Source organism: Rousettus aegyptiacus, unplaced genomic scaffold (assembly GCF_014176215.1).
Source record: "Rousettus aegyptiacus isolate mRouAeg1 unplaced genomic scaffold, mRouAeg1.p scaffold_m13_p_14, whole genome shotgun sequence".
Classification (NCBI taxonomy): domain Eukaryota; kingdom Metazoa; phylum Chordata; class Mammalia; order Chiroptera; family Pteropodidae; genus Rousettus; species Rousettus aegyptiacus.
Genome location: NW_023416289.1, coordinates 26078476 through 26098135, shown reverse-complemented (window position 1 = coordinate 26098135; position 19660 = coordinate 26078476). Strand labels below are relative to the sequence as shown.

The 19660-nt window shown below is 42.0% G+C and overlaps 1 protein-coding gene across 3 annotated transcripts in view; it reads right to left on the bottom strand.

Annotated features, from left to right (window-relative positions):
• Window positions 1–19660, bottom strand: part of CDH13 (cadherin 13) — a 1315977-nt gene that overhangs the window by 218289 nt on the left and 1078028 nt on the right. For all 3 annotated transcript variants that reach the window (XM_016165971.2, XM_016165972.2, XM_016165970.2), the window contains one exon: window positions 3936–4114. In XM_016165971.2, the coding sequence (XP_016021457.2) occupies window positions 3936–4114 (179 nt within the window). The remainder of the gene's footprint in view (window positions 1–3935; window positions 4115–19660) is intronic.

Sequence of the window (19660 nt, the reverse complement as noted above, 5' to 3'; positions counted from 1 at the left end):
AAAGATATTACAGATACAACCTTTACTGCTTAACTGAATACCTACTTGTGAAAAGACATATGCGCCCCTATGATCATTGCAGCATTATTTATAATAGCCAAGATACTCAAGCAACCTAAATATTCATTGATAGACTATTGGATAAATACAAAGTGGTACATATATACAATGGACTATTAGCTATAAAAAGAAATGAAATCTTGCCATTTGCAACAACATGGATGGACCTAGTGGGTACTATGCTAAGCGAGATAATTCAGACAGGGAAAAACAAATACTATATGATTTCACTTGTATGTGGAATCTAAATAACAAAATAAACGAACACAAAACAGAAACAAACTCATAGATACAGAGAACATTTTGACAGTTCCCAGATCGGGAGGGGGATTGAGGGGATGGGAAAAAAAAGTGAAGAGATTAAGAAATTTATAACAAATTGCCAGTTATAAAAAATAGTGAGGGGACAGGCAGTACAGCACAGGGACCGCAGTCGATGACATTGTGATAACTACGTACGATGTCAGGCGGGCGCTAGAGTAATCAGGGGGATCACTTCATAGTCTACATACTATATTGTGCACCCTAAACTAATATAATCTTGTATGTCAACTATAACTGAAAAGACATTTTAGAAAGATCATACTGGTGTCCTTGACTGTCCTCAGTGACAAGCTTTATTACAAAGTAAATATGTGAAAGGCAGGGAAGCTACACAGGCAAGTTCAGAGAAAACTGTGCCTGCTCCCCCTGAAGTCTATGTCGTCTCTCCCCTGGGTCAACATGTCTGATTGGGTGGGTTCCATTTTGGGAATTTACTCATGAAAGGAAAGGTGCTAAATGGAAGAAAAATCAAAGTGAAGAATTTATCCTTCGATTGGGTGCATGTCAACCAGCTGGTGGGTTTCTGGAGCCTTTGCTTCTGATAAGGCGGAGGCTGGAGGGCAGCAAACCATTTGTACAATCTCAGCGGCCCCAGCTCCTAAGGGGTGGGTCCCTGACCTACTTGTTTATACTCACAATACTGAACATCCAAACATGCTATTTGAGGTACTGTGAGTGAAGACGGGGTGACTACAACTTAATATTGCTTGGGATCATACAAAGTGTGTAGGGCTCCCCCAATGGAATATCCTCTTGGAAGGGAGTGGTGCAAAAATCTGTGTGAAATAGTCTGCCCAGGTGGCCCAGAAGTAGACGTTTAAAACCACAACTAAGACAGGATGCTTACTCAGAAGCTCTGCAGAAATAATGAGTAATAATTCCACAGTGCTGCTGAGGGAACCTGTCAGATGCACATGGACCAGAGAAAAGGAGCAGCAAGATGAGCGCACGGCAGCCTTTGGAGACCCTGACTGGAGTTCCGACTGACGTGCAAGCTCTGTCCCTTTAGGGGTGAGAAGCTTGGCTTCATGTTTCATCCTTTCGGCAAACCTGCCAGCAAGACGAGAAGCTCACAGCAGCACCAACAGGCGCGGCTCCCCTGAATCCAAGAATGTTTCCTCCTTCAGATCAGATCGTACTGATGTTGCCTGGGTCAGCAATGAACTCTGGAAACCCTCACGGAAAAGTGACATTCATCGTTCATTTTCATTGATTTTTCAATTCCAGTTAAATCGTGTTTGTCTTCTTTTTTTTTTTTTTTTTTGAGCAGTTATGTATGGAGCTAGAAATGCTTAATTCAACTCCCATAATTATATACTTATTGCAACTTAACCAAAACCCAAATGAAGAGATAATGAGCTTGAAACACATCTGTTGCCAAAATAAACCTTAAAAAATTGAATAATCCACTACATTATCACTTTGATTTATAAATAGAGACTTACAAAACATTTTCTATCAGTAAAGAGAGTAGCTGAGATGCAGAAATCACAGCATTTTATCTTTCCCTTGTAAGAATTTTCAGGCACCATTGGGAGGATTATGGTTTCTGGCAAAGCGTGTGTGCGTGTGCGTGTGTGTGTGCTCGCACGCGCATGTGCATGCATGTGTGCATGCTGGATGGGGAATAAAGAGAGTCAGAAAGTCATTACTTGCCTCCAAAGAAGATAATATGGCAGTCAGGCAGCCATATAATAGGGAGCATTGGAAAGAGAATGAGAGACAAAATGAAGGAAATGGAATCAATATGTTCTTTTCCCCCCTACTTTCCTGTTTTTAATTAGAAAGAATTACATTTTCCAAGTGAAAATCAGAGTTTCAGTGCAAATTTCATTCTCGCCCTCCCTTCCAATAATTTCCCATTTCTTGCTACTGTTTCCTGCCCCTCAAATGTAAAATCTTAGTGTCGTTTCCAAGTCATTCTTGCCTATATGCAAAAAAACCGTTTAATAGGGATATTTTAGGATGTCTCAAATTATGCCAGGCAGTGGGGATACATATATACTTATGATCAGAGTCTCTGATCTCGAGTAATTTACAGTTGAGGCCAGTGTTGCTCTGCAGAACAGTCTATGATGATGGCAATATTTTATATCTGTTCTGGCCAATACAGTAGCCACTATAGCTACATGAGGCTACCGAGCACTTGAAATGTGGATAGTCTGACTGAGAACCCAATTTTTACATTTTAATTTCAACTTCTGTAAATTAAAATTTAAATAAGTACGTGTGACTAGTGGTTATTCCATTGGACCACACACAGGTCTAGACAAAAAGGGGATATTCTTTAATGAGACAAATGGCAACTTAAAAGAGCATGTGGCGAATGCCACATGATGGCTACAGGTAAGTTCAGGCTTCTTAGAGGAAGTGGATCTAACCCAGAATCAGGTGAGAGGCTACAGCATGGAAAGCAGAAGGGAGAGAAGGCATTTCTGATCCAGGATTTGTTTAATCAGAAACACTGAGGGGAAAATGCACAGCAGATACCCCATGGCAGATGGTTCTGGTAGAAGACCAAAGGTGACTGCAGGGGGTCATACATGTGAAGTGCGGCCACACAGGGAGCAAGAAATTCCAAAATGGAGCAGATCTGGGGTGGGCTGGATGGGAATCCCTAAGTTGGTAGGTATGCTGTGTTTGAAGGGTCAAGAGGCTCTCCTGAAGGTAGCCTGAAGGTAGTTTCAGGGTAGACCTGGAACTCAGGGGAAAAGGCAGAGACAAGAGGCATGTAGGAGGGGACATCGGAGGGACAGGAGCACATGCCCCACCTAAACGGGACAGTTCGCCACTCGCTCCCTCTGATCCTCATATCTAATATTCCATTAATTGTCCACATGTGGAAATGGGCCCAAAATTTCCAGAATTTCTGATTTTCAGAAAGGTTGGAAGTAGAACTTTTTAAAAAAGAAATATAAAATCCAAATATTTTGACATGGAATCTAATGTGAAAACTTCAAAACACCCCGGGTCAAACCAAAGAGCAAGAGTATGGACCGACTGAGGTGCATGTGTCACCTGTTTGTGACATCTGACCTACAAGATGGATGGTGTTTCTTAGAGACAGCCTAATGGTAAAAAAAAAAAAAAAAAAAAAATAAGCAGAGACTGAAGGAAGAGAGAGGTTCCAGGGGGAAACAGGGGCATGCAGCAGAGGGCTTGGGGAAGAACAGAGGTGAGTTGAAGGCACCTGACTCTGATGAGGAAAGCGTCGTTGATCTTGGGCAAAGCCACCTCCCTCCCCGTCCTTCTGGCAGAAAGGTAAGGAGAGGAGTTCACAGTTACTAGGGCCTCAAGAATAAGTGGTCATTGAGAAAACAGAGCAGCTTGAATTAATTCAAATAATTCTAGATGGTATTGCTTTTTATAGTGTGGGTATTTTTGTTTTTGTTTTTGGTTCACATAATATCCCATTTCCTTTTATAGATTCTTCCCACCCAACCATGAGTAAATACCTAATTTCCACCTTTACCATAATAAAGCCCCACATCCTCCCTCATGTGAGAGCTACATTTGAGTTTCACGAAGAAAACGGGTGCCTTTCAGCTCACCTCCCTGTCCAGCAGTGCAGGCGACACGACGGTGACGATGTCTCCTTTTTCAGGATCGATGTAGAACATGTTGGGAGATGGCTTGTCGGGTGTCTGCTGACGGATGTTATACCGCAGGAGGGCATTATCCGTGGCTGGGTCATCTGCATCAAAGGCTGTCATCCGCATCACTGTGGTCCCTAAGGGGGCAGGACAGAAGGACGGGAGATGGTCATTTGGGGGACAGCGACAGGCAGAGCCCCTGTCCCCCACCCAGGCAATGGCAATGAAGTGATGTGCCAATCACTTTCCAAATTAAAACCGGAAAGCATTTCTTTAGCTCTGTGATGGTTTAGCTTGTCTTCCCCACTCCCTCCCTGCTCCATCATGTTAAAAGACCTGAAATAAAGAGAAGATATCTTTGCTGTTCGGCAGATTGACAGCCTAATTTTTCCTTCTGCTGATATGCTGTTCACTTTCACAGGCTTTCATTCCATTGTGGATGTGGCCCCATGACAATGGCCTTCATTTTAAAAGCTCTTACTGAATGCCTACTACACGTGGGGCCCTAGGCCAGATGCAAAAAGGCACATTCCCCAGTGTCCAGTAGGTCAGTGAATACTAGGAGAGAGAGTATATAGAAAGGTAAAAATATTAAAGAATATAAGGTACATTGAGAGAGGGCTTTATGAATATAGAACAGAACAGCCTCGTCTAACCTGGGTTCAGAAAATCTCTCTGGTGCCTAGGCAGAAGTAACGGGAAAAGATACACCAATTGAAGGAGCCTGAGCAAACATTGACCGTTCCCTATGTGGCAACTACACCGTCTTAGGCACTTTAATTTCAAAGACAATACGAAGATGAGGGTGACATGAGGACTATTAGGTACGTCAAGGGTTGATAAGGGTGTCAGATACGGGGTCTTGCTCGCACACAGCTGACATGAATGGGAATTGGTCAACTTTCAGGGAAAACTGAGTAGCAACTAGTAGAAAAAAAAAATGCATTCATGCCCTTGGCATCTATCCTCAAAAAGCACTCACATGAGGAGTTTTGCCAAGTGCGTTGTTCGTGGCAGGATTATCCACCATAGCGAAATACTGAGAAACAGAATAACTGTCCGACAACAGAGGAATTGCTAAAGTGATGGTATCCCCACACTAAGAAATACTTTGCAGCAGTTTTCAAAAGTTTGTAGGTCTAATGTGCTCTAACATGGAGCACTCGCCAAGAGGAGCATTAAGTGAAAAATATCAGGTCGAAGGATGTTATCCACAGTATGGTATCATTTTTGTGACCCTGCCGGTACAAAGTTCCACCATGATTTATGCATCTGTTTTGCAGGTAGTGTTTATACATGTAAGTGCATAGAAGAAGCTCTATAAAGGTAAAGGGTTATGGTGGTTAAATTTGGGAAAGGAGAGGGGACTTGGATTAAGGATGGTGACAAGGGAAGATTTTGGCTCAGTTTGTAATGTTTTGGTCATTTTTACAAGGAGAATATATTGCTTTTGCAATTAAAATTTAATTTAAAAGGATCATAATCATAAGCACTGATAGAAGCATGGTCTAGAGCAGAATCAGGCACGTTTGCCTGCTGGTTGCAGCAATTGTGAGCTATCATATTTAGCTCAGGGTGACCTTCCCAACCCTAATTTTTCATGGTAATTTAGTTTCCTATGATTATAGAATCCCACCTTCTGGTTACGAACCCTTCTGGACCCACAAAGTGTGACCTAACTGGTAAGAGATGAAAACAGTAGACCTGTAGTTCCTAGCAGGAATATTTATATGTATATATAAAATATTGATGCTTAAAGGAAACAGAATTCACCCAGTTCAGCCACCGCCCCGGTATGTCTTTTACTTACATAACAGTGCTTCTCAAACCGTCAGAGCCAGTTTACTTTTTCTCATAGTAGGAAACAGATTGTCAGCCCTTAAGTCTGACTGATCAGGCAAACAAAGGGGAGTCTGACCAACCTAAGGTCGGATCAGTTTGTTAAGCAGTCTCAGTTAATTTCACCAGTGTTGCTTTGAGGGTGATATATTAAGATGTGACTCTATTCTACCTTGTTTCTTTGCCCTTCCTTGTTTCTTTGTGAGAATTTTGTAAGGGAAACCTTTGGGTCCAGTGCAGGAATAGAAAATTCTTGGCATGTGCGAGCCCCTTGCCTTTGGAAGATATCAGCAAACCATTTGGCACTCTGTTTCCCATTAAGTTGCACCATGGAATCGGGGTTCTTTCTCAACCCACTGGTCCAGATGGCCAGTCTCAGTACACCAGCTTAGTGTGAAAAGTGACACTTCCTTGCCTTCCTGGTTTAGGAAAACAGGCATACTTAAGGATCTCTATCAGAAATGAGAAGTAGCTTTCAGGTCCACAATCTCACCCAGAGACGGGCAAAGTGAGGTCTGTGGGGCCAAAGGCATGGAAGAGGCCTCAGCGCCATCAATTCCACACCAAGTAGTCTCTGGTCGAGTAAGCATGACCCAGTGTCTTGCACTTTGTTAGTGTCTAATGAATGCTTGATTGGCGGAATCTGTGTCCTATTTAATCTGTCTTTAATTGCAGTCAAAGATGAACGAGCAAAAGAAAGTACAAAAATGAAGTCATCATGACTTTTGACTGTCATGGTCAAAACTTCTCAGATTTATGAATTTTCTGGTTTTCACCAGGAATTCACTGATAATGTCTTTTTTGGTCGTTATTTTTCACAGTTTCGATAACATGACATAATAGGTTATCCTGTAACATTTCCAAGGTTACACAGAAATATTTTATTATTTTAATGAATTGCTGGAGAGCAAGTAAACTTGATCTTCTGTCCTGCCTTTGTCTTAACCCAGACGTGAATACATACCTGGCTTTACTTCTGAGACTGACCTCTACGGAGAATGCCTATGTCAGGAGATAGGTTTGCAGCATTGAAGAAAATAGATTGTAAGGTAACATATCTAGGTTTAGGTCTTTACTATGAGAACTTGGGCTAGTTATTCAAACCTCTCCAAGTCTCTATCCCCCCTTTACAACATGAAGACACTACTAACACTTTTCTCTCGGTTATTGTAAAGATTTAATGGGATAATATATTAAAGAACTCAATATAGTGCCTGATGCATTAGTGCTCTGAGAAGGATGCCTTTTATGATCAAATCTGCAATGCAGGCAATGACCTCGGACAAAGGAGCTCAGAATTAAATTGTTTACGAAACCTGGCAGGGAAGGTGGCCCTGCCTCACCCTCTCCCTTCTACCTTGCCCATTGCTCTTAGTTTCTAGATTCAAGTTTCCATTATGGTGATCGCAACTCAATACTAACAGACACACACACACACACTCACACACACCCTGTAGTTTACACTGCTTTTCCACATGGTACACTCGTGGCTCAAGTACCAGTCCTGAGTACCAGTCCATTTGGTAGGTTTAATATCCTGCTCTTGCCAGCTCCTCCCTTGGCAGCTGGGTCATACTTTTCATACTTTCAGGTTCTACAACAGCGGGATAAACCTCCTAAGCCAGCATTCCCTAAGTTGTAGCCAAGGAACTCTTATTCCATGGCTCGGCTGAGAAACAAATGTGGGAAATATGTGGTCACCATATATAGTTAAGCCAGTTTTCTCTTGGAAAATGGCTAAGTGCCCCTATAAGCAAATGCATATTGAAAATCTCCAAGAGAGGGTCAAATTTTCAGAATTTCCCAAATTTCTCTGTTGACGAACCTCTTCACTTTAAGAAAATTTTTATGTGAGGGGCTACATAGTCCTAAATTTGAGGTCTTGGAGGGTACAGACTGTGTTTTGTTCATATTTGTAAACTCAGTATCTGATACGTAGTAGGTCCTCTGTTGATGTTGTTTGAGTAGAATTGCATTTTTATAATTCACTGTAGCTTTGGCTTTTCCACATTGATCTGAAGTCATGGATAACTAGTCTACAGTGCTGTCGGGGCATTTTTCATAACCAGACATGCTTCACTACCTCCTCTGAGCTCTTTTTTGCCCCTTGGAGTCCCTTGTTGGAACTGGTCTCAGCAGTCGTAACTAATTGCAAGTCCAGGGCTGCTGTTTAGCAGGTGAACATCAGGACTGCTGTTCCCACTGCCTATGGGAAGCATCGGTACCCCCGCCCCTTGCCCGAGCCCACTTCTAGACTCTAAGAAAAAGGGCTCATTGATTTCCATCAGCCCAGAAGCTTCCCGTCTGTGCTTATTTCATGCCAATGTGTGCTTCCTGATGGCAGAGAAAGGATAATTACGTGATAGACACGGGTGTGGGGCCTCCACACACAGTACATTTCTGTCTTCTCCCCTGTCACAATATTCTCTGAACATCAAAATAAATGATAATCACCCTGTCACTCCCAGAGCCATGTGAACTAGAAGTGGCCCCTCCAAAGCAAAATAAAGAAATTCTGAGTGGCTAGCTGAAAGTCTCAAGTCAGGCCATTATTTTCCTTTGTCAAAGGACATGGCTGCCAGCGCAACAGGCTGATAAACAATTATGACTCTTTTGTCTTAGATAGCCCCTTCCTCTTGGCTGTATTTCTCTGATTAAAGTGCTGCCTAGTGTCATGACCTTGAAAGTTGGTGCTGATAGGTTTGCTTCCCTGTGACTTTGATCATAGTTATACCTTTGAGAAACAGAGTGCAGATCAGAAGATGAGGAGCTGGTTTCAACCTCTATGAAAGATCAGCCAGCCTCAAGTGGGAGGCTCCAAAGATGGCTTGCTAAGTGCCACAGGTGATGAAATTATTCTGTTCTGGAAATCTTTTTGTTTCATCCCAAAACATTTTTCTCACATGATCAAAAATGTCAGCCTCTTTTTTTTTTTTTTTTTAAATTCTATCCCCATAAGCAAATAATATATCAAGACAAGAATGTTCAGATCTAATAGCACAGTTGGGGCAAATGTATCTTTCCAGATGCAAAATACCAAAACCAGTATGAGCAGAAGTGGAAGATGTCACCAAGTGAGCTCTCTGGATTTAACAAAATGGTGCATCGTCATAAAACATCAGATTTGTGAGAGGAGGTAGTGCGTTTGAAAGCCACCCAAACACTGATCTCTGTGACTGAATTAAGAGATGTGCTCAAACGTTACTGAAAAGAGAATGTGACCATGGATACTGATACTCCATATCAGATCAAAGTCCTTAGACTATCGGCACCTAAACCTGTTCAGCCAGGTGAAAGGAACATAGAAGCATCTTGGGGTATGTCTAATTGCACTGATGCCAGCTTGAAACTAAATTTCTCTTAAGGGCCCTTCAGGTTGAGAGGGTTCTGGGTACCTTGATTTGAAATACCCAACCTGAGAATTCTAGATGTGGGATGACAAACCAGCCAGTTTTCCTGGGACTTAGGGAATTCCAAGACAGTCCTGAGCAAACCAGACCAGTTTGTTACCCTACAGGCCAAGTTTTGCTTTCAGAGGTAGACACATCCCTCGGCTGTGACCATCAGAGCACAGACATGGGACCTGTTGTGGATGTAACTTTAGTGGCCCAAGACACAGACCACAGCCATTCCTTTGGCTTATCACAAGTCACACCAATCTGGGTTTGCTTTTTGACCAAGCAGGTGGTCACAACCCAGTTCTCTCCAAACAGTTCTTAATAACAAAGAGAGAGAGACCTCGGTGTGCAAACTCAAGGTTGAACAGTACTAGAGGCACCGTTAGGGTGTGGGCTGTCTAATTTAAAACCCTCACCATTTGCCAGCTGGGCATCCTTAAGCATATTCCTTTATTTTATCAAACCACAAGTTTTTCATTTACAAAACAGCATCTCCCTTAATTGGCTGTTATGGACATTGAATGAATTAATTTAGTGTTTCTCAATCTTTATTTTTTCATCATTAACAGACAAAGAGTCTTTTTAGACATTTTTTTCCTACTTGCCACCCCCTGCAGTAGATATACTGTATATTTATGTGATTTATGTGCTATGGCCCTTTGGAGAGCCACAAACCATTGTAATATCTAATCTCTTTAATGTTCCCCCAAAGAACCAATTTTCTTCCCTCTGGGGGTGATATTGTCCCCACGGAGAATGTATAAATTAATGAATATAAAGCCCAATGCCTTGGCAATAGTAAATACTTAAGAGAAGTAAGTTTTATTGTTATTTTTATTTGCTACTCAGTTCTGCTGGGGACCCAGTGCAGTGTGCAGTAATGATGATGAGCAAAACACCTTGTAGGACCCAACCACTTAGAGTCGAATTCATACTCTTTCTTGGACTCACACTCAGAAGCTATAGGAGCAGGAATTAATTAAAATCTTGTAAGGGAAACAATTCCTTTCTTTCCCTAGGAAAGCCTAGAAACTTTGGTTGTGTGCATGCATTCATGAATCAACTTCCTCTGGTCTTATCAATGTTTCTGTGTATACAGGAATTAATAGGAAAACTGTCAGATGATTAGTCGACAAAAGATAACCAAACCAATCTGATAGGTATCCACAGGCAGCCCACATTCTGCAGTGTGTGCATTCCTGAAAAGTCACCCATGTAATGAATCGTAAATAATGTCTTATTTTCCCCTTGACCTACATTAGCATTTCAGAACTGCTTTATCTTCACTCCTGAAGGAGTGTCCAATTGGAAACCACTATTCATAATTCACTTTAAGCTTTTCTGCTTATCTCCGAAACACTCTCTTTGCAGGTGGGGTAGGAGGAGGTTGGCGCTCTGCTCTGGGTGTGGAGACTGTTGAAGAAAGCCCCGCCTGGATCCTCAGACGGCATAGAAAAGTGCTTCTACCCTGACTCTGAGGAAGAAGAAATGGAGAATGCAGGCTGAGACTGAAAGCAAAGCTCGGAAGGTTTAGCTTTGTCGCTACTGCCCCTTTTGAGGGCATTTCCTTCTGTCCCTCAATTATCTAGGAATTGTCATTCACCAGCACCAAGATCCTCTCACATTTTTCGTATGGTAGTCAGGCTGCGCACTAGACCCAGAAAGTTCTTGATAATGGGAGTTTTGATAAAGATGTCAATGACCTTTGGCCTCTTCTTTGACTGTGGCTGAGAGCCACTGCTGTGACTCCCTGGCCCCATTTCCAGAGTGGGGTCATGGGAGTCGGGCTGGAAATGAGAAGCTCAAAAGTCAATCAAATGCCCACACAGGTAGCCTCTATGAGTAAAGTAATTTCAGCACAATTAGAAACGGTGGGGACTGCAGCAAACTGGAGGATGTTATGTCCTGCCTAAGGGAGCTTTACCGTTTAGCTCAAGGTAATTGCTACATTTCTGAAATGCAAGTCTGAAGAAGCCAGACTTTAGATTTTTCAAGAACAGATTGGAATTGGGACTTTTGTATAAATGGTCAAAATGATTACATGTTGGATACTAGTCCAGATAGGTGACGATGGACTTTGGTCAAAGACTCACCAGTTTTAACCTTTGACCTTGACAGTCAGAAGTGCCAATTCTTCAAAGACACGAACTAAAATGCTGTTCGTGTGTACTCTGAAGATAGATTACAATTTAAAGAACGGCACATCCACTCAAAAGAGTTCATCTTTCTTCTGCCCATCTCCCTTTTAGAACAGGGAAGTTCCCTTATGTGGTTTCAGGACCCAGCAAGTAGGAGGTGCTAGAGACACAATAATATAAATGTGTGATGCACTTTTCCTGCATTAACATAGTAAACCCGGGAGGTATGTCATGCTGTTAAGCTCATTGTACAGACAAGAAAACGATGACTGGTAAGGTCACGTAGCTTGTTATCCAATGAGCCAAAGTTTGAACCCTACTTTTCTGAAGGGACTGTGAGGCTCAAACTGTGAGTTGCTACCTAGTAACCATTCTTTTCTTCCGTAGGAACATAACCCTGATTTTAGCTGTCCACATTGCTGCCTAGCTGAGACTCTAGAAGTCCCAGCTTCTCTGGCAGTTAATGTGGCCATGGACTAAGGTTTAAGACAATGGATATAATTAGAAGTATTATGTGTGAGGCTCCTGGGAGAGGAGGTTCCTTAGCGGGACATAACCAAGAGGTATGTGCTTTTCTAACCCACTCCCCTCAACTTTCTGCTACCTGGAGTACAATGTGATGACTATAGCTTCAGCAGCCATGTTAAACCATGAGATAGCCCTTCAAATGGGAACCACACGATGGAAAGATAGAGCAGAAAGACAGAAATCTGAGTCCCTGAGTCTCTGATGACCACGGAGCTTCGAGGGAGAGCTGAAATGCCTCCCTCCAGTTTTGCTTACACAAGCAAGAAATAATCAAGAGAAAAGTAAAAGCCAATCTTGTTCGAGCTATTGTCATTTTGGGTTTGCTGTTCCATGCGGTCACCACTAATCTTCTCTAATAAAGGCAGAAAGTAAATATGGAAGCAAATAAATGAATATACTTTATTAAATGCTTAGTATTACTCTAGAAAGTAAATTTTGTTGCTTTAATCTAGAACCAAATGATGCTAATTTAGACAAAAGTGGAAATATCCAGTCAATTCCTGAGGTATGTTCAAATATTCAAATTAGTTTCTACTCACCTAAAAGGTCTTGAATCCAGGGACAATCTTTGTATTAGGAGGTAAGCTTGTCCCTTTACTGGCCCCAAGCAAATCACACTTTCTTATAACTACATTTTTGTATTGTCCCTTTCTACACTGACCATCACCTTAGCCATGTGACTTTCTTTGACCAATGGGACACATGAAGACATTATACAAACAGGGGCTTGAAAATGCTTCTGTATTAGACTTTGTCCTCCTGGAACCCAGCCACCATCCAAAGATCTCTGGGCTCTCCTGCTGGAAGGGCCACATGTCTAGGAACTAATGCTTCCTGGCCGACACCCCTAACTAACCATCAGACATGTAAGCTGAGATCATCTTGGACCATTCGACCCCAGTTGAGCTTCCAGACAGCAGCCATGTGGGCAACCTCAGGCAAGACTAGCACAAGAACCACTCAGTGGAACCCATGCCAACTTGCAAAATTACAAGGAAATACATGGCTATTGTTTTAAGCCACTAAACCTTGATTTGTTTTAATATACAGTAATAGGTAACTAGTAAAGGGATGTAAGTGAATTAATCTTTACATACAAGCTAGAAAATATTGCATGAATAAAAAAAGAGTTTATTTTTAATGTGGAAGTTGCTATTTCAAATAACCAAATAGCACAGCATTTTCTGGAGATGAACTAAAACAGATAAAGAGCTGATGAGAATAAAATGCAACCCATTTCTCAAATGTTGGGCTTTGGGGGCCACTAGTTCATGTCACCATTAAATCACTGTAATACGTTGACCACTGATCATTTCGGTTGCTTAAAGGATATATGTGAACGACATTGAGTCAAACTGGCACAAAGTACATACTTCTGATGCAGGTTTTGAGTTGAGTAAGTCACTTCAAATATGAAGACAACTCTGTTCTAAAAAATAAGAATGCCTTAAATTTTGAGACAGTTGCTCACTTCCTTTAATAGAAGCCATGAGCGCCTCTGTGCAGCTGCAATTACCACAGGCTTGATTTGAAATGCAATAGACTTCACTCAAATTTGTTTTACCTCCCTAGAGCTAGTTGGTTTTTTAAGTACAAATTGACAGTCAAATATGTAATAAGTTATGACAAGTTGAGCAATGGTTGTCTCCACCTGTTTTCAAAAGTTGTTTATTTTTATACTGATGGGGAGATGGTGGTGACAGAACCACTTTATGATTATTTTAATCCTTCAGTTGCTCCCGCTCTTCGTTCACTCTTCGCAGAAACTTTGCCCTACTTTTCTGGTGAGATATTGTTTAATTAAGCTTCAACAGACCAGGTTTTAGGAACGATAACCGTTTTTGAGATTTAAGGTAAGACATGAATAAAATGTGAGTTCCTCCTATCATGATGTATTTTATTTCCCTAGTTTCTTCATTTCATATGGAATTTTAAACTAATATGTTTCTCGAACCTGTTAAAATTTTTGATTTAATCTTTCTATCTATTATTTATTTATTTATTTATGTGTAGCTCTTTTAAAAGGCTACACGATTCTCTATATTGAATTAACTGATCTAAAACATTTCAAAAAAGCAATTTTAAATGGAATATTTATCCCTAATATTCCAAAATAATAATAAGAAATCCCTGTGTTGGATAAACATGAAGTAGTGAAATTCTCAAATATGAAAATATTTCTCCATAAAACTCTAGAAACAACATTAGGAAATTGTGTGCGTTTTTGTTTGCTTAACCAATTTTAAAGATTTTAAATTTAATTCTCCTCAGAGCAGCAGTTTGCAATTAGGGGTGATTTTTTTCACCCAGGGAACACTGGGCAATGTCTGGAGACATTTTTGAACGTCACGACTGGGTGGGGTATGTGATACCGGCATCTAGTGGGTAGAGGCCAGGGATGCCGCTAAAAGCCTACAATGCACAGAACAGCCTCACAAGAGAGAATCACGCAGCCCAAAATGCCAGTAGTGCTGAGGTTGAGAAACCCCATGTTAGAATCGTTCATACCAGTGTCCCTAAATGTGGCACTACTGGCACTTTAAAAATCCTGCACTTGAACAATTGAAACCACGATTTGCCTCTCTTCTTGGAACTTCTATATGTGACATTTACTGAGGGTAGAGATCTTGTCTCTTCTGTATTTATTTCCCACACAATGGCTCAGATATTAATATTGTTGAATATGCAAATTAAGCATAGTATATAGTATTTAATAATATGCTAATACTAACATCAGTTAGCTTTTCTGATTAAATTTTGTATTTTCAGTGCATGGAAATCTTCAAAGTTACCAGGATAATGCTTTGTGAGTAGTAAGATTTTAGTAAACATGTGATGAAAGAATGAGTAAAGAAATAAATAAATAAGGTGAATAAATAAAAATGAATATTTTTATTTCCTCTTTCTTTTATTACAGCTTAAGGTAATGATGAAAGTGGAATGGGAAGCAGATGGATAATTAATGTCTGATTGGCACTAAAGATTAATTTCTAGGTAAATTCTGAATAATAGGCCTATTATCCCTATCATTTATATCTATTTAAGGGCAAAAGTGAAGCAGTTTTGCTATTTAAAAACATGGAGTATTTTAGGCTAGGCTAGACTGGGATAATGATAACCAACCAATCCTGAAATTTCAAAGGCTTAATATGCAAGATTAATTTTCCCCTCAGATTCAGTCCATTTTGGAGCTCCTGTCCAAGGATGCTTCCTCTCCCAGTTGTGATGTAGGGATCCAGGCCCTTGCATCCTGTACCATGCCATTGGGACCATGTGGTTTCCTGATTGTTATGGGAGGAGTGCACAGAATGCAAAGCTGCATGCTGCTGACTCATTAAATTCTTCAGCCAGAAATGACACAAATCACTACTACCCACAGTCTATTGGCCATATCTGGTATCTAAGGCCAGGTCAAGAGCAGGGCCAGTTTCATGGGCCTGAGACCTATGCAGTTGCTCAGGGCTCTTTGCTCAGAAGGACCTAGTGCTTGATTTAATGCTCTGCTGATACCCTCTTGACATTCATAATAATTGTTGAACAAGGGGCCTTGCATTTTCATTTTGCAAGGGGCTCTGAAAATTATGCAGCCGGTCCTGGTTAAGAGTCAGGAGCCAGACCTGCAAGAGGCCTGGGAAATGCATATGGGCACCGAGACTCTCACCGGACACGGGCATCTCAGTGATCCTGCCTTCTGCCAGTCAAACCGCAATGCAGAGGCCTTTGTTTCCATCATTCGGGCCCTCGCTGCAACTGCTCACAGGCTCCCCCAACAGTTTTGTCCCTATTAGGTAAGAAGCATTATGTAATAGCACAAGAACTCAAGGGTCTGCTCAGGTTGTGGCTGAAGTTCACACGACTTCTTCTGGTCCCCCGCTCTTGAGTTGCTTTAGACGCCAGAGGGCTACTATTTTCCTGACCTCTGCCTTCATTTGCTGGACCCCAGGCCACCTTCTTCCTTTTAATTAGACACTTACCTCTGCCTGGTTTTTCCCTTGCAATCTAGGTCCCACCAGATGTGGGTCACACACCAGTGCGACATTGAGGGGACACAGCATGGGGCTAGGCATTGCAACCCTGGCTGCTCATTTGAATCATGTAAACAGCTTTAACCATACTCCTGATGCCAGAAACTCAGCCTAGGAGATTTTGAATCTACTAATCTGGTGTGGGGTCTGGGGAGTAAAATTCTGGGAATAGACAGGGGCCAGGCAGGTATAAACTCTGGCCCTCTGTTACTGGTTATGTGATCCGGGCAATATATAGAAGTTCACACAGTCTCGGTTTCCCCATCTATAAAATGGGCTGACACCTGCCACTGTGTAAAGTTGATTTGAAAATGTATATAAAACACAGGGGCCCAATGGGGGGGCATTTGCAATCCTTCCACAGAGAGGGAAATGAATGTGTGGACCTACTTGTGCTAGGAAAAGTCCTTGTAATAGCCCCCCAGGGTAATTAAGTCACTTCTACTTTTAAAAAAGGAGAACCTGAGGCTCAGAGAAGTCAAACTGCTCACCTTCCTAAGATCACTGCTGGCAAGTGGCTGAGCACGTGCTCAGGAAGGCACAGAGAAAACTGTGTAAGTGAGGAAGAGCTGACCTTTATTGAGGGTTCTCACCATCATACAGACAGTTTGGGTCATAGCAATCACTGAATCCTCCCAGCAACCATGGGAGATAGGCAGCATTAGCTCCATTTTACGGAGAGGAAAGCTGAGGCAGATAGAGATGATGTTGACTAGGTTATCCAGCTGGCAAGTGGCCTGGCAAGGTGCCTGTTCTTTCCACTTCTCTCCTGCACAGCTTATGTCACTTAGGCACCTAAAATTGCAATTGTTGATTGGATAATGAATTTTCAAAAACACTCCCTGAAGGCTGACTAGAGAACACCCTTGTCCTGATCCACTAGAGCTTGTCTGGGGCATCTTTGAGCCACCTCAAGGAGCCCAAGGGACAAGCAGAGCTGTAGTGCAGGGCAGATGATCAATGACCTCAGAACTGCACTTGTTAAGTGAATAACCTGTCTAAAGTCACAGGCATGATCAATGAGGGGCTCAGGGAGGTTTGCACGGGGGAAGGGGCGGTTGGTGATTACTGCAGTAACAAGATACAAATGAGCCAGGATGCTGAAATACGGCACATCCGAGACTTGAGACTCTGTGTTCAATGGGAAGAAAGTGCCGGCAAATTGCTAGTAGAGCTGTAATGTTGCTGATTTTGCAAACATGTGTTCTTCAACTTGATAAGTAAATACATATTGGGTAATGTGGTGATGTTGCAAGCTGTTGTTTTATGGCTGGAAAGTCAGCTGCCGGTGATTGATGCTAGCAATGAAAGTATTTATAAAATAACACTGAATTAGGAGGAGCTGCTTTATGAGTCTGGGGAAATGGATCTTTTATGAAGAATAAAACTTGATGAAGGAGGTTTATCAGGGTCGCAAAAATCTGAAATTAAGCACGCTGAGGTTGAGGTCTAAAAGGAATCCCTCTAGATGCCTGGGCTTGCAGCCTGGGGATGGGTGGCGTAGCTTCTCCATGATGATCTGTGACACGTGGAACTGGAGTCATTTTTATTCATGCTCACTTCTCTCTACAGCGAATGCCACTTATGAAAGCTACATTTCCTCTTTCAGGCCATCGGGGTGCCACTCAGGGAATAACTTAGATACATAAAACTAAATGACGCACATTTGATTCACTCTCATATCCCACTGAATGGAGCAGGGTCAGGCACATAGTAGGCGCTCAGTAAATATTTGGTTATGGAGTGAATGGAGAAGAGATCCAATAGTGTCTGGCTCACTTTGTATGAATATTTTCTCCTTTCATTTTATTCTTACTTATTTTTAAATTGTCTTTCCCGTGTATGCATTCCAGCCTCATGATGATGGCTGCCTTTCCAGGTTGTAATGTTCTCTTCATGGAAATAGTCTGGCAGGGGAGAGACCAAAAGCACCTGCTTTCTAAGCTGAAAGGGCCAAGAGGCACATGACTCAGGCTGGTTCAATTGGAATCTCCCCTGGATAATGATGGTACTCTTGTGATGGGGTTGTTGTGTGGGTTAAATGAGTTAATATATCTAATAGTCAGCCCAAGGCTCTGTGCTCTTTGGCAATATTGTTGTTATTAGTAGATGGGAGAAGCTTGGCTCAGAGGCTCCATTTTTGAAGTACAAGCGTTGGAGAATGCAAGGTTAGTGTGAATGCTTTTTCTTATTGAGGCAATTTTACGTTGTGTATAGGGAAGACTACCAAGTAAAATAGAGGTGATCATCACTTTCACTCAGTATTAAGCCTCAACATTTCAGGGTTTATCGCATGCACTGGGTGACTCAGAGATAATTAAGATATAGCCTCTTCTTTCAAGTTGCTGAATTGATCTTGGTTATCCCCTTAGCCTTGTTTGTCATTTCTGAAGCTGTTCCTGTTAGCCAAATAATTGATAAACTTCCACTATGGCCAAGAGAGCTGCCTTGCGATACCCAAAGGGCTGATGTCACAAGCAGGAAGTGGCGGAGGGGCTGTCGTGCTGCATTTTGTGGCTCCTTTGCTGCCTCCTCACTCAAAGTTAGCAACATAACATCGTCACATTTTTCTCTAAACTCTGATCTTTGTTTCCATCATCACATCTCTTTCTCTGACTCTGATCTTCCTGCCTCCTTCCCTCATGGCAGGGGGTTCTGGAAGCAGGAAACACACAGAGTTGAATGTTAAAGTGAGGGTGCGCCAATGGGTGTATATATGTGGGGTGACTCAGGAGAGCCACACAGATCCGAAATGGGACATCTTATACTAGAATGGTTGCCTGTTACAAAAGAAAGTCACCCAGAGACTGTTTGTGGACAGGTAACAGAGATTTATGAAAATGGTAGGAGTCACGTTAACACAACACCCTTGAAGTGTCTCTTCAGCCTATGTTACCTTAAGGGCTTGGAGAGACCACAGCTGCCTCATCAGTGTGTGATGCATCTTTTGTGTTTTACACAATCCAAGAATCTCATATGTTTCAAATACAAGCTGTGTGTTCTCTAGTTAGTCCTATACCCACACCGGGAAAGGAAGAAATTCTGCCTGTGTGTTGTAAACATCCATTTAGTTCAACTCCACTCTATTGGGGCCGACTTTGTGGCAGGCCATGTGCTAGGACTGTGGATACCTAGATGAATAAGACAGTCTTGGCCCCTCAACTTGCCAAGTTCAACTGAGAGAGACAGAGATGCTTAAATACAAAATGGTATTGCAGTGTGATGCATGCACTAGACAAAACGCATGTTCATGTTCGCTCTGAAAGCATCATGTGGCGGAGCACTGTGGATCCCCATTGATGTAAGGTGGCTTACAAATGAACGTCTTTAGCTACTCCCAGCTGAGATATAGGGCAGGGACAGTCCTAAATTGTTTTTTCCTGTATTACCAACTGTGAAAGTTCTGCTAGGAACCCTGACTATTTGATTATTACTTAGCATTTAAGTCTTTAAAACATTTTCTTCCACAAAATAACTTGCCCATGTATTGAGGGCAATGAGGCATTAAAGCCTGAAAAACAGCCCCATGGGCTATCTTCAAACTCTCCCTCCTGCTAGGAGAGTGGGCACATTAAAGATTTTTAAGAGCTGGGGACTTTGAGGCTCTACTTGCAAGTCAGGTTGTAAAAGCACCGAGTTAAAAGTCCTGATCACCCACCATGTCAGCCACTGCCATTGATGCTCTGGAACGTTCGGTTTCTCCTGAATTTGATATGTATTCTCTTAAATACATATCGGCCCCAGGCATGGCCGAG